The sequence below is a fragment of the Ciona robusta genome, chromosome 5 (genome assembly GCF_009617815.1).
Source record: "Ciona robusta chromosome 5, ASM961781v2".
In the NCBI taxonomy this organism is placed as follows: Eukaryota; Metazoa; Chordata; class Ascidiacea; order Phlebobranchia; family Cionidae; genus Ciona; species Ciona robusta.
This window is the reverse complement of record NC_143239.1, coordinates 3,867,673-3,882,324: the sequence shown is the minus strand read 5'-3', so window position 1 is coordinate 3,882,324 and position 14,652 is coordinate 3,867,673. Positions and strand designations below refer to the sequence as shown.

Genomic DNA, 14,652 nt, shown 5'->3' with positions numbered 1-14,652 from the left:
TTACAGTTGGCATACAGGTTTAGACGCACCAGAGACACCTAAAGATTAAATCTTAATGCTCGGTCACAAATATAAAATATTTATTGAACAGAAACAAAGAGAAACATTGGCTCAATTGGCTGGTTACAAGCTCATTTACATTTCACAGAACCCTATAATAAAACCAGCGTAGAGAATTATATAGAATATATTGCACTGCCTTTTTTCCCTTTGGCGTTCTCTCAAGTTCAAACACATTGTTTTAAGAAATGGATAAAATGCTTTAATTCAAAAGAACCTAAAGAAACAAACCATTGTCACATTGTAGCAATAATTGTGGTTTATGCAAGCACTAACCTTTATTAAGTAAAGCTGGTATATAAGACCAACATAGGGGTAACAGATTTATGTCACAAGTTTGTCTCTTGCTATAACAGATTCATCAAACTTGATCATAAGTGTGGTACCTTTATGCCAGTGTGCAGTGACCTGGATGAAACTTAAATACTAAATATGTCTATGATATTCATATATTATAGTTAACTAACTAGAGAAGTTAAAAAAACTACACAATGTAACCTTTTTTTAAAGCGTAAAACAAATTTGAATTTTATATAAAACACATTTAGACTTACCTAAATGATACCATCTACCACTACATTACAGTTATAAAAAGATAACAGTAATTCACCTTGCATGGAAAATTCGAAAAATTAAGAACTGCTTCCACAATACCAGCTGCAAACGCCGCACAGTTTAAAGAACCCTTTAAAAAGAAACCTTCCATTATTTCAGTCATGATTTATGAACCCAAAACCTAGATAAGCCTCAATTTATGAACCCAAAACCTAGATAAGCCTCACATTTAAATGCTTCCAATTTTATAACTTATGTTGTAGATCAATCTAATTTTTTGCCAGTGATATATTTTTTTTTGATTAGAGGCCACCCCACATAGCATATATAAGTACAATTATTTATGTACATTTATCTATTGAAATGTTATGTTTAGTTTACCAGTAACAATAATATATATGATAACTGTTATTGCCATTATAACACCTATTTATGGAAATTGCATGCATTACTGCTTGTTTAAAATAAATCTAGACTAACTTTGTCTTTGGGGACAGAAATATAAGTGCTGATTACGGGCTCTTTTTCAATAATGTAATAAATTTTGTCATCATCACTGGCTTGTTCTAATTTGTCAGCTTCTTTACCAAACAAAGCTTTCCAAAGTTGAACCTGTCGTGTTTTTATGAAATATTAGAATATAAAAATGTATTTTGATATAATTTGTCATTTATTGTACATTTGTACATAGAGTGTAAATTAAGTCCTATAGTAAATAAATTTGAAACACTGTTTAGATATATTTGCATGGAAAACTTGGGATTGAAACTTGCTGCCTGAAGTCATAATAAAATATGAAACCCATTTTCTTATCACTAACAAAACATTATCATAGAATTTCCTCTTGTATCAAACTCTTATTTAGCCTTTTTTAGATCTTTTTTTTAAGAGAAACTTTTTTGGGATAACCTAAAGTGAGTAATAAAGATAATACTTTGTCTGTTTTTTTTGTATAAAATATTGAAATATATATACCAGAGATTGTTTACCTTAATAAACAGGAGAATATTTAAAACTTTAATTTCACGTTTATTGCCTTTTTCTCGTACAATAAGTAAATCTACAAGGCGTGAACCAACACTGAATCCAAAATCTGATAACTTGGTCTGTGAATCAACAAAAATAACAAAACCTGAATAATGAATAAGCGACTCTATACAAATCATTTTTATATTAGTGATTTTAAATTTTGGCTACTAACGCCTGGTAGATACAAAGCTTAAGGTAAGCATTTTAGTTTATGAACTGAAGTTTAACAAAAATAAGCATGTTTTGGTAGACTTTTAAATCTAATTTTTCTCTATTTTTTCACCAAATTTTTTTTGCTCAAATTTTTCGCCAAAAAAACTTACAAAATTTACACTGGTTATGAGTAAAGGCTAATCAACAGTCTGGGACCCAAATTTCCACCTGTTACCACGGACCACCTAAAGATTACCGTTTTAGTGCAACAATTCATGTTCAACAAAAGAAGAGTTTTATTTTTTACTTTAGTCATTACCTGAAGTTCAGCTACTGACCGAACTCTATTCTGTGAATATTGTATCATCTCACTGAATAGAAGAGCAAATGCACTGAGTGAAACTTCTTGCTTTCCACGACTTGTCGGTTTGTCCAAGATTGTTATTCGTGGTCTTTTGCTTTGATCCATTTTAAAAACTATTTTACGATTTACCTACTTTCCTAAAATGTAACGTGTAATAGTTAGAAGTGGGGGAAATAATTTTAAACTAAAAGGTTAGATGAAACAGAAACACGTTGTGCATATTTCACTAACTGAACAAAACACGAAGTTCCAAAACAGTACTCTACCGCCACTAAGCGGACACTAAAAATTGGACAATATTCTGCCAGCCAATGTCTTTATTTCATGCTGGGGACCCACATAAAGCCCACAATGGATATATTAATTTAACTGTCGATTCGTTCCTAACTATTAATTTTTCTTTATAAATCTAAAACACATTAACAGAGGTATTACCATAATGTTGGAGGGGTCCCTTTAAATAGTGCATGTCCGCTAAGTCCGCTAAGTCCGCTAAGTCCGCTAAGTCCACTAAGTCCACTAAGTCCACTAAGTCCGCTAAGTCCGCTAAGTCCACTAAGTCCACTAAGTCCACTAAGTCCACTAAGTCCGCTAAGTCCGCTAAGTCCGCTAAGTCCGCTAAGTCCGCTAAGTCCGCTAAGTCCGCTAAGTCCACTAAGTCCACGTCTGCAATATTGACTATGTCCGCTATTTCCACGTCTGTAATATTCACGTCTAAGATGTCCAGTAGTAAGCTCGCTTGGTCGTGATATATGAATTATGTGTTATCCAAGTCAAAATGATTTTATTTTGTCTCCTTGGTCACACTAACAAAATTCAGAAAAGTTTACAAAGGCAAAACAATGAGAATTAACGGTAAAACGACAGTCGTTAAAACACGCTCACGGTTAAAACGGAAGTACAAAAGGGCACATTTAAGTAACATTTAGAAAACGGTAAGGATAATGTCAGTCTGCAGTTTATATTATGTCTATGATCAATTTAGCCCCATTTGATGTGCGTTATACGATTTCTATGAGCGACATGAAATAACTCATGTTTATATACGGACCGGGGTTTATATCACAGAAATAAAAAGTGGACTTAGCGGACTTAGCGGACTTAGTGGACTTAGTGGACTTAGCGGACTTAGCGGACTTAGCGGACTTAGCGGACATGCACTAATTAAAGGGACCGATGTTGGAGCAGCATTACAACATTTTGATCAGAACAGCCATACAACGACACCCTTTTATAAAACAGCAATTTTGACTGACCTCAAGAATTCTCAACAGCAAGTTCATAAAAACCCTACAGTATGTTGCATCCAAGTTGCACAAGTTGTTTTAATACCTAAGTTACCACCATACAATAAAGGCATAACAATAAACCCAATGTCGCAAGTTCATATCTTCTATAAAACCCAATTATTTAAAGTCATGAATATTTATTGGCCGGAATGCACGTTTTACAGAGCAGATCTGTACAGCATTGTCGATGTAACACTGATTATAACAGAAACAAACTTAAAAACAACAAACCACCACAAGTTTTCAGGTAACAAGCCAAACAAAACAACATTTTTAAAGACTCACTTAAATCGCTACATTTGCACCAAAAAAACAAATTCATGGCAATTTTAGATATCCCTTTGACAATGGGGGAGAACAATCAACAGATAACAAGTAAAACGTAGTGTAATTACAAAAAAATCATGAAAAACCAGCAAAACAGTCACAGAAAGTTGAAATTAAAAAGCTACAATATTTTATTTGCAACTCTGCTATTTACTTTATTTTGAATAAAAAATAGCCATTGCACATTGATAGTAACTGTTGGCAATACTTCACAACCCAAATGATAACAATTTGACAACATGGCAGAATATGCGAACATTAGCCAGTATTGCTAAGCACAAAGTTTGAAGAAGTAAATGTTAAATTTTCTTCTACAAGCATGTGCATTTGAGATAAGATTAAAATACTCCATATGCTGTTTTAATACACTCAAAGGTCTTGCTTCATGTTAAAAGTGTATCTCACAGTCCCAAATGCGAGAGAAGTAAAAATACTCACTATGAAGAATTCGCATTTGCACCAGAGGCAGTACATGAACTAAGAGTATGTAGATACAGAATTTATATGATATTACTTTACAGTATATTCAAAACAGCCTTGATTTTCATAACCAATGTACCGTAATTCATAACGTCAGTGGATTTAACTAATTCCAATACACCAGTGGAAACATTGGACACTACAATATACTTTAAAACAATTGCCACTAAAGTTTCTACAAGCTTAATGTAAAACTGTCCAGTGTAAATACTGCATTCTAGCAAACTATAGCGCAGTTTTATCAATCAATACCTCTGTTGAAAGCAGCATCCACCAAATTTGTCATATTTTGTTTGACACAAATTAAGTAGCTGAATTAGATATACAACAGAAAGCAGAATGGCAAGTTAAAATCTTTAAACTTTTCAGTCCTCTTTGATCACAGTGCTACCATTGCATGGGATTGTCTCCACACCATGTATTAACATTGGGGCGACGCCGTTGGAAGTTTTCTGAACCTTCTGTATTTTCCTTATGTGCTTGGTAATTCCTTTTAGCATTTTTCCAAACCAGAATATGTTCATTGTATCAAGAACAATACACACACTGATCCAAGACACGTGGATGAGGAAACTTACACTGTGGAAATATATCAATTTTTATTTATAGTAATAAGTACTATGGAGTAAGATGATAAGTTAGGACCTAAACCACAAATCTTGTTTTAAACAATTAGCAACGAAAACAATTAGCAAAGAAAGGATAGTAAAAACGCGTCTTATCCAGTACTTTACCACATCCTACTATATCTTTAAACACAATAGCGAATATCAGATTAGTTGAACGATAAAAATGAACAGAATTGGGAAAAATTAAAAGTTGTTAATAACATGCTATGGGTAAAAAATATTTGTCGAAATTGACCCTATTTATTACATTATTGAATTAAAATATAACCAGTAGTAGTATACACTACAGTCTACAGTGATACTTATTACATTCAAAAATGTTCAAAAGTGGTGTTTAACTAACCTATGCTGCAATTGCTACTTATTGCTGCATTAACGCCATGTTTTTTTTTGTAAAAAAGTTCTTTAAAACTTTAATTAAATATTTTATCTCTCAGACTTTTACCTTTTATATTCTTCCAAGAAAACCACTTCGTAAACCAGATAATAAAAATATGGCATGAGTAATATTCGCGATATAAAGAAACAAAACGTCATTGTGAGCCCATTGTAAAAATACCATTTACTATCTTTGTTGTCAAATATTGATAACGCCCACCTAGTGATTAAAACAAAGTTTAAACTTATGTTTTTTAAATTATGGATTTGGAAAATACTTTTAATAACATAAGATTTTTTGGCTAAAATAAGAACCCACAAGCCACAAAGTTAAATATGTGGAAATTTTTAAAATTATAAGCAAGCACTCGGTATATGTAATAAAACGCCCAATTTGTCACGACAGTCGCTTCCTGTCATGTAGGGATAAATAGGTTACATTTATTGATTTATACATATGTTTAAAATAATATCAGTGTAAACGTGCCATGGTTAATTCAATGGAAATATTTAATTTAAGTGTACAACAGGCCATGGTGTTTTATAGAAATATTTAATGCTTATACATAATATATATAATAATTATATATGTATTTAATTAGTGAAGTCATAGTTAACAATTACAACCACACAGTGTAGTTATTACTATTTAGTTGGCACATAAGTTACATTCATTTTTTTAACACAATGTTTGATTTGTAAATTATAGCATACAAAATGGAAAACACAAAGCATTTGGGTTAAGTGCTTCATATATATACCTGACTTACATAACACAATAAGTGGCAGCCATGCATTGGATTAATTATAAAAACAGATTTAAATAAAACCAAAAACGACATATATAATAGGATGGGGGAAAGACGGGACACCTTTAGCACATGATATCTAAATATTCGGATTGTGTTTTAAACATTTAACAACGGTATACTGGAGTCTGAGAGTGCGGTTTAATCATTCTTAATTTGTTCTTTATTTGCTACCAAATGGGACGAGAAAATAGTATGAAAATGTGTCCCATCTTCCCCACTCTACTACATATACGGAACTTTAAAATAGAAGTTGGTATAAGATTAGTTGCGTGGCACATTATGATAGTTTTTTTCATTTAAAATTCCAGTTGCATATGCATATTCATTATATACACATGGTCACATTAATACATAGCCACCATACCCAAGGGGTAGCAGCCTACTTTGGAAATATTTATACTGCATTAATTAGCAATCATTAATTACTACAATTACAACCAATGAGGTAAAATTATTTAACCGAATTGATCTCCAATTATCACTGCGACCTCTGCATTTATAAAAGTTCAGCACTGTGTGTATAAACACCTACATCTACATAAATAGTTAATACATAGCAATCACCCACAAAGTAACATACATGGTAACTCGTAAGCTGCCACGAGGTGCACACCCCTGTTATAATTTACATTCATTCACATAATCAAGTATGTACTATTCCTATAAGTATAATGACAGATAAACAACAATATTTGTCTTACCTTATGTTAACAAATGGTGTTGACATTTCGGCTAGGAGCCTCAAATTTGCGAAATAAATTAATATTCCGTATCTCTGAAAATGTTTGCATGGTTATAAATCACACAAAGAGGTTTAATATCAGGTACAAAGGTCCCACAAACAAAAGTTCCCGGCCAAAGTCTATATTTGTTGCCTCTAAGCTGCAATTAACGCTTAGGCATGTTGTAAACAAGCTACTCAAACAATAAAATAAACACGATGATATGTACTACAGGTGAATTTGATTGCCCACTAAGGTAAAAATAGCAACTGTATGTAGACTTAATGAATAATGTCCGACAGTTTTATCACAACTGTCTTACTTTTTTTTTTTTAAATTTGGGGTAACATTCTTAAAATACAGTTACAATTATAATTGTTAAACATAGGGATTTTTATTAATTAATATGAAAAATACAAATGCAGTAACTTCGGATGCTTGTTTAAAGTGATGCATAACACCAAGGAAAAAGCTTTGTTAGGTGTTAAACTGGAGTGTCAAAACATATGATGACCTTCCTGCTTCAAAAGCTGGGTGACATGCTACCCCAGGAACCCATAGCGATATATTATGCTAATGCATTACAAATTCACAACACATACAGAGACTAAACTTACCAAAGCGAACTGATAAGCGTAAATTGCACTAAGATGGTGTACGACAAAACCAAATGTGTCGCTGTCTCTCGTTAGCGTTGTTGCCAATAAATAAAGATCTAAAAAGATTTGAAGAGTATGTAAAACACATTCTAATTTAATTACAGACATAATTCTTTATATATACCTGATAATAAATATCCTACTGCAACGGCTATATTTGTTTCCGATACTTTTGAAAACCCCCTGAAAAACAATTGTAAATTAAACAAACCGCAGAATATGACAGTTTTTAAAGATTTTTTAACATATATACACTTCATTAGTGTGTAACATATTATATACTTCATCAGTCTTCACTAGTAATCATTAAAAATTAGTGCAAAGCAAATTTTCGACCCGCAAATTACCAGGTTTTATTTTTACAAGCTGCAAATTTACCTTGATACAGCTTGTAGGTTGTTAAATTATTCAACCCAAAAAATTTGTACAAAATTAAGTACCCAGGTATCCTACTCCGCTGGTGACAGACAAAGAAATAAACAAGAGAACAACATATTCCCGATTCACATTTCACTTACCATACATGGTTCTTTTTAACTTTCTCATCAAATAAAATAACATACATACATGTTAATGTAACCACAGTGGCGTGAAGAGAAGAAGAATTTCTAACAAAGAGGAGGTTTATTTATTATAACTTAATAACTAATGACTTTTTATTTGTCACTTGGATTACGATACCGAAGAGGCGAAGATTTTAATTATTTTAAGCGAAAAGACAGGATATTATATTGGCTACATTGGGACAGTGGAAGGATTTTATAAAACTTAAAAGTTGCAGGAATAAATTGTGTTAAATGTAAAAGTATGTTCGCATTTTTTAATATTTTAAATATATATAGATTGCTTTCACAATAGAAAAATACAGGGGTTACTAACTACATACATACAAAAAATATTAGAAAAGGCTTGTCGCTGTATAAAAATCGACACCATTGCATCTGCCTACTAAAGACAAACATAACGCATCAAATCAGAACAAACATTAAATGACTTTAAATTAAAGTATTATAGTCTATTAGTCCACAATCTCCACAAAACAACATAAAAAACGAATGGCTATAAAATAAATTACATTATAGAGGCAAAGGACATAGTGGGTAAACTTGACTAGCCTGTTTATAGATTAAGCATTAGACTTTACCTGGCATTCCAAATATTTTTCTGATCCAGAGTCAATTTCCGGTATTTTGGAAAAGAAATAGATGAAAAAGAAGGGCTTAATTTTTTATCAAAAAATAAGAAAAACAAAAAACTTCCAACAACAGTTACAATGTTATTCATGTTGTGGCTTGTTAGCAGCCTGCAGATTTCTCACTTTTCTGGTTTAATATATCTGTAAAGCACATTAAACTATAAAAAATGAATAAGAATATACAACATTTACATGATTGTTGTAAAAAAAATGTTTCTGTTCTTGTAATGTAATTTATCATTTGGATACAGCTGGTGCTTACTACTTTCGTCCGAGGGCAAGTCAGTAAGTTACGACTGAACTAAAATGTTATTGACCGCCACAACAACAACAAAAGATTCTGAATGGAAATTGCGAAAGGCTTTCTTTATGCGATGTGAATGAAAGCATCGTCAGCAATCAGCCATAGAAATAAAAGAGAATCAGCATGCTTGTTGCCTTTTTTCTCTGCTATCTCTCAACTTAACTCAATCCCAAAATACCAATGTGCACGTATTTATTTACGTACCATGTTAAAATGCGAACTGTGTTCGTAGGCATTAAAAATTTCTTTCAATATGTAAAAGAGTGTCATGTAACACTTGGAAATATGATTCTATCCCCCTTTTTTTTAAAAGTTGTTCTTTAAGTCGCTTTAAACAGTATTTTGTTCAAAGAAATTAAAACCAAACGAATATTTTCTGTAAAAAACATGACGGTTTAATAGCACGATCGCGCTATATTCCAAACTAGCATTTAAATAACAATTAGCCTACCCAATGTTTTAAAGTTATATATACAATTTTTTGAAGTTTAACGAGCATCACACACTATAGGCCTACCATGCGCATCAGAGTCCGTATATAAATATAAACATGTTTATATACGGACTCTGCTATAAATGTAACTTTTATCCTCGCGTGACCGGAAAACCACAGTCGTTATAACACGGGTGTTTACCTTGTGGCAGTTTACGAGATACCAAGTATGTCACTTTGTGGGTAATTATTACTTTTGGGGCTTTTTTATGTAGGGATAATTTGGCAAACCTATTAGTGACCACTGAGTTGAAGCATTTTTTTCTGGATTGGAGCAATTGCAGATGAGTGTCTTGCAAAACAACACATCCGCCTACATTGGTAGCAATTAGGCGACGAGTCTAGAACCAATAACTCCTGTGTTAGAGGCAAGCGCGCCAACTAACTGTGCCATGGCGCCTGACTTTCATCGCCATTTTCAGAAGATCTGATGAGTTTTACTCTAACTATCAGTGATAGTAAATTAAATCACCCATTTATACAGTAGGGTGGGGAAAGACGGAACACCTTTAATCTCTATTTTCTTGGCCTGTTTAGTAGTAAACAAAGAACATTAAAGAAGTTATAAAACTATATGCCCATGACTCCCATTGACCGTTAGTAATTGTTTAAAACACGATCAGGATATTAAGATGTTATGTGCTAAATATGTCCCATTTTCCCCCAACCTACTTTAATAATTACAACTTGTAGAGCATGCAAGTTTCAGCATAAGAGATACGTTCTCATTCGGAGCAGATGTTTCAACTGAAATGTAATCAAAGAAATAATATTTCTCCTTATACCGTCTGCTGGCAATTTCCGTTCAACGCAGCAACTTACTTTGAAACAGAAACCATAAACAATCATTTTCCATGCATTAAAGTGTTATGTATACAGCTTTTACGTTATGTATATACAGCGTCCTGTGCTGCTGAGCATATACTGCGCTGTAAATATGTGCTGTAGCTTTACAGTATTGTTAATGGTACATAAACGAAAGCATTAAAAATCTCACATTTGTTCTATTTACTGTTTCAGCCTACACAAATTCTCTCTCTCAAGGATACGAAACTTATACAGCTCAATGCTGTCACGGTTTTAGGCGTTGTGTATCTTTGGGCAAAACATTGCTTTAAACCAGTGTGTTCACAGAAAGTACATACACAATATTACACCACGAAGAATATGTGACAGCACTCATTAATTCAATCAAAAACTGCATCCCATTAATGCCACTGAGTTAAAACGATCCTACGATTCTCTTTAAGTTTATTGCGCTCTTTGACCGTGTCAACTTTGTCGGTCATAAAACCTTGTATTGTTTTTAGAAATTCTATTATACGCAAGTATCCACTTTCCGACGATGAAACCTTACAATTTAAGTTTTAGGCTTCTGTTTGCACCAGGTGAAACAGGTACCGCAAAAACACTTAGTGAGGTTTTTGTAAGTGTAAAAAAGATAAGCTTCTTTTATAACGTAATGCTTAAATTATAATAGACGATATAACGCATAAACGTAGTTACACTTATTTATCTGTAGTCGTCCCACCTGCTGGCCTAAACCAAAGACTCACATATGCAGCTGTTTGTACAGCTTTTCCGTCAGGATAGGTAGTTCTATGAAACAAGTCTTTATGCGTACACCCTTTTTTCTAAGTTTAACTGAGTTCATAAGAAGCTTGAGATACCCTATATAAGGCGATAATTTAAGCACGATATTGTTCTGACTCTTCCACAAGCCATTGTAAGTACCTTGTGTGAGGTTTTTGTATTATTTGTTAGTAACGCGTTGTTCTTTAGATGAATAAAGCACTACTTCTCTTGCTCGTCATCGGACTGTTTGTTCTTACCACCGATGCATTTTTAGTTAATTCTCCTTCTAAACTCACTGCTGCACGCCGTCGAAGCCGCTGGCAATGGAACCAAGGTAAAATATATTTTGTATTTTTTGCGTGTATGGTAGGGTTGGGGAAATATGGGAGACCATTTCATTTTATGTTCTCGTTCCATTTGGTAGTAAACATAGAAAAAACAAAAAATATGAAACCGATATTCCTACGACTTCCATAGACCGTTGTTAATTGTTTAAAACACGATCAGGGTATTTGGAAATTATGTGCTGAAGGTGTCCCGTCTTCCAGAGACATTTTCTTCAATTCTAGATGGTTAGCCGTTTGAACAACCCGTTGCATTGAACTATTGATCAATGATATCCATATACCCAAAATAACGGCACCATACAAATCGCTTAACCCGGCGCCTTCTGGTTATTAAGAAGCGATCGCTCTAACCAAAAGAGGCGTCGTAATCTTTTATAAAACCTATTGACAATATTGTAACATTCACTTAATTCTACATTACAGAACAAGTTAAACTCAGCAATGCCCTAGACGAACTCACAGCACGTTTGTTAGAATAGACATTTTGCATCTTATAAATTTGTATATGCTGTTTTAAATAACAACGCGATACATTTTTACTTGAATAAATGCAAGAATATTATGTTTTGTCGTTCTGTGTACTCTATATAGTAGGATGGGGAAAATGGGACACTTTGTCAGACGAGACTTTTAATTTTCTATGTACGGACTTCCATTTTAACTAATAAAAGTCAAAAAATAATGTTACAGAATTTTTTGATAGTATTATCACGATTTTATATAACGCGCGTCAAAGCCGATTACTGTTGTTATAAATATTAAAAAAATATGTAAAATAGAAATAGTTTTTTTTTTGAACAGTTAAAAAATGCGAAATAGTAAGGTGCTAATTTTGAATGCTCGCTAAATCATAGTAAAGCCGATGAAAGATACAATACCAGCCAACCACCACGACTGAGTCATATTGTGGTGACTATAACAGCAGATTGGGACAGACAGGCATCGCATCAGTGTATTTAACGAATGTCGTTTTGCTACTATTTCCCTTTTTTTTGATGTTTTAATTATTCTAATCTTCGTTACTATATATGCAATACGATCAAACGAAACTCACTGTAGTGCAGCAGTTGAACCCAAATAACGCTAAGAGTTTATCCATGGAACCACCGCCGCAGGTGAATGAATATATAGTAGGGTGGGGGAAGATGGGACACCTTTTCAATCTATACGTCCAACTTGGTAGTAAACAAAGAACATTTAAAGTATTACAAAACTGTATCCTGACGACTTCCATAGACCGTTGTTAACTGTTTAAAACACGGTCAGGATATTTGGATATTATGTGCTAAAAGTGTCCCATCTTCCCCCACCCCATATATATAAAGGTGTCTTGACCAAGGACACATACCCTCACCATAGTAGATGCAAATACTCTAACCATTTTATATTTCTATGTTCGCCAACAGATCTTTTAAACACAAAATGACAAAATAAAAATGTATTTCGATGTTATTTTTTTACCATAGCAGATGCAAATTGTTACCATAGCAGATGCAAATCGTCTTGATAATTTCTGGCTTTAACTTGTACTGTAATGTAGGATTGAATGAATGTTACGATATTATCGATAGGTTTTATAAAATATTTCCGGCGCCTTCTGGTTGGAGCAATTGCATCTTAACCAGATGACGCCGGGTTAGGCGTTTAATATTTTGGGCATGAATTATAAAACCATATCCTCACGACTCCCCTAGATCGTTGCTAATTGTTTAAAACCTGATAGGGAAATTACAATACTATGTCCTAAAGGTGTCCCATCTAACCCCACAGTAGTATGTTTGCAAAATGCAAAAGACTTCAATTACCTTGGCGGGCAATGGCAGCGGGGTGTTGAACACCAACAGGAATTGCATCGGTGGTAAGGACAAACAGTCCGATGACGAGCAAGAGAAGTAGTGCTTTATTCATCTAAAGAACAACGCGTAACTTAACAAATAATACAAAAACCTCACACAAGGTACTTACAGTGGCTTGTGGAAGAGTCAGAATAATATCGTGCTTAAATTATTGCCTTATATAGGGTATCTCAAGCTTCTTATATGAATTCAGTCGGAGTGAGAAAAAAATATCCTGACGAAAAAGAGAAAAACTTTACATGCAGCTGCATATGTGAGTCTTTACTGTGGGCCAGTTGGAACGACTGCAGATAAATAAGTGTAACTATACGTTTATGCGTTATATAGTAGGGTGGGGGAAGATGGGACATCTTTAATACATAATATCCAAATAGCCTGATCGTGTTTTAAACAATTAACAACGGTCTGTGGAAGTCGTGAGGATACGGTTTTAAAATTCATTGAATGTTCTTTGTTTACTACCAAATGGAAAGAGAAAAGTAAACGAAAGATGTCCCATATTCCCCCACCCTACTATGGTAGACTATTTGTGGCCACACCAAATAGGAATATACGTAAATAACACGAAATAATACTGTTCTTGCCCTACTGCTATAGTTTTTAACATGTTACCTATACATTTTATTATTGCATAACAATTGGTATTGTTCGAACATCAATGGATAAATATTGTATCCTACAAATGTATATGAACTTGCATTAACAGAAAATTGACTATAACTATTGATAAAGTTTTTATTTTTGCTACAAATCGGGTATTACTACTCTGTTTTTGGCACAAGCCCCTTCTTATAAATAAACACCAAGTGCAAATGACCAAATTTCGAATATATTTTCAAAATATTATCTTTTTATTATATCAGTATCTTATAGTGAAAACCCACTGAGGTATAAATTACTAAATTAAAAGCAAATCTTTCAAAGTTTGGCAATGAACATGCAAAACTACAATGTGGGGGAAGATGGGACTCAAAATTGATATATATTTACATTGGCAGTATTCTACAACAACGAGAACAGGCTGTGCTAGTTTCTTTGCCATGTAAACTTTATGTATATACCGTTAAACTGATATTTTTTGTTGTTTTTATCTTAAATTAAAGTCATATTGACCCCTGCCTGTTTTTTATGCTTATATCTCAGTGCTTTTTTACAAAACTAAAACTAGTTTTATGAGACAAAATCAAACTGTACGAAATAGTCAAGGTTGTTTTATGAAGCTATGAAACTAGTTTAATCGTTTGCAGACGCAAACTAAAAAAATCATTGGCTTTACCATGATTTAGTGAGCATTAAAAAATGGCACCTTACTATTTCGCATTTTTTACCCGTTCAAAGTATACTGTTTCTATTTTACATTTTTTTAATATTTAAAAACAATAATCAGCTTTGACGGGCGTTTTATAAGGTCGTGATAATACTGTC

At 33.2% G+C, this 14,652-nt stretch overlaps 2 protein-coding genes and 2 long non-coding RNA genes across 5 annotated transcripts; 2 read left to right on the top strand and 2 right to left on the bottom strand.

Moving 5' to 3' along the window:
* Positions 1-58: 58 nt before the first annotated feature.
* LOC149735732 (trafficking protein particle complex subunit 5-like) lies at positions 59-2,328 on the bottom strand. The gene is made up of 6 exons (XM_089877967.1): positions 2,117-2,328; positions 1,605-1,721; positions 1,096-1,227; positions 671-745; positions 337-468; positions 59-277 (listed from the first exon to the last, which is right to left on the bottom strand). Exons 1-5 carry the CDS (start codon positions 2,264-2,266, stop codon positions 385-387), a joined length of 558 nt encoding a protein of 185 aa, XP_089734093.1. The 5' UTR covers positions 2,267-2,328; the 3' UTR covers positions 59-277; positions 337-384.
* Positions 2,319-3,530, top strand: LOC149735731 (uncharacterized). The gene has a single exon (XR_016385026.1). It is a non-coding gene; the product is annotated as an uncharacterized LOC149735731 (long non-coding RNA).
* Positions 3,531-3,567: 37 nt separating this feature from the next.
* On the bottom strand, positions 3,568-8,827 carry LOC149735730 (TLC domain-containing protein 4-B-like). 2 transcript variants are annotated; one of them, XM_089877951.1, is made up of 7 exons: positions 8,602-8,826; positions 7,976-8,065; positions 7,582-7,640; positions 7,416-7,513; positions 6,778-6,851; positions 5,332-5,484; positions 3,568-4,836 (listed from the first exon to the last, which is right to left on the bottom strand). In XM_089877951.1, the coding sequence occupies exons 1-7, from the start codon at positions 8,739-8,741 to the stop codon at positions 4,623-4,625; spliced, it is 828 nt and encodes a 275-aa protein (XP_089734077.1). In that variant the 5' UTR covers positions 8,742-8,826; the 3' UTR covers positions 3,568-4,622. The 2 variants fall into 2 exon arrangements, with proteins under 2 accessions (XP_089734077.1, XP_089734078.1); XM_089877952.1 differs by lacking the exon at positions 5,332-5,484 and having other exon boundaries at positions 8,602-8,827.
* A 2,197-nt stretch (positions 8,828-11,024) lies between these two features.
* On the top strand, positions 11,025-11,933 carry LOC149735729 (uncharacterized). Its single transcript, XR_016385027.1, has 3 exons — positions 11,025-11,175; positions 11,232-11,358; positions 11,795-11,933. It is a non-coding gene; the product is annotated as an uncharacterized LOC149735729 (long non-coding RNA).
* Positions 11,934-14,652: the final 2,719 nt, after the last annotated feature.

What these genes read in the sequence shown, in the direction of transcription:
- LOC149735732 (XM_089877967.1), bottom strand. Translation starts at nt 2,266, where the DNA reads ATGGATCAAAGCAAAAGACCACGAATAACAATCTTGGACAAACCGACA. An exon ending in ATATTCTCCTGTTTATTAAG is followed by an intron (nt 1,228 to 1,604) that starts GTAAACAATCTC and finishes AAAACACGACAG; the next exon opens with GTTCAACTTTGGAAAGCTTT. An exon ending in TTTCTGTCCCCAAAGACAAA is followed by an intron (nt 746 to 1,095) that starts GTTAGTCTAGAT and finishes TTCTTTTTAAAG; the next exon opens with GGTTCTTTAAACTGTGCGGC.
- LOC149735730 (XM_089877951.1), bottom strand. Translation starts at nt 8,741, where the DNA reads ATGAATAACATTGTAACTGTTGTTGGAAGTTTTTTGTTTTTCTTATTT. An exon ending in GTTAAAAAGAACCATGTATG is followed by an intron (nt 7,641 to 7,975) that starts GTAAGTGAAATG and finishes ATTGTTTTTCAG; the next exon opens with GGGGTTTTCAAAAGTATCGG. An exon ending in ACACCATTTGTTAACATAAG is followed by an intron (nt 5,485 to 6,777) that starts GTAAGACAAATA and finishes TTTAATCACTAG; the next exon opens with GTGGGCGTTATCAATATTTG.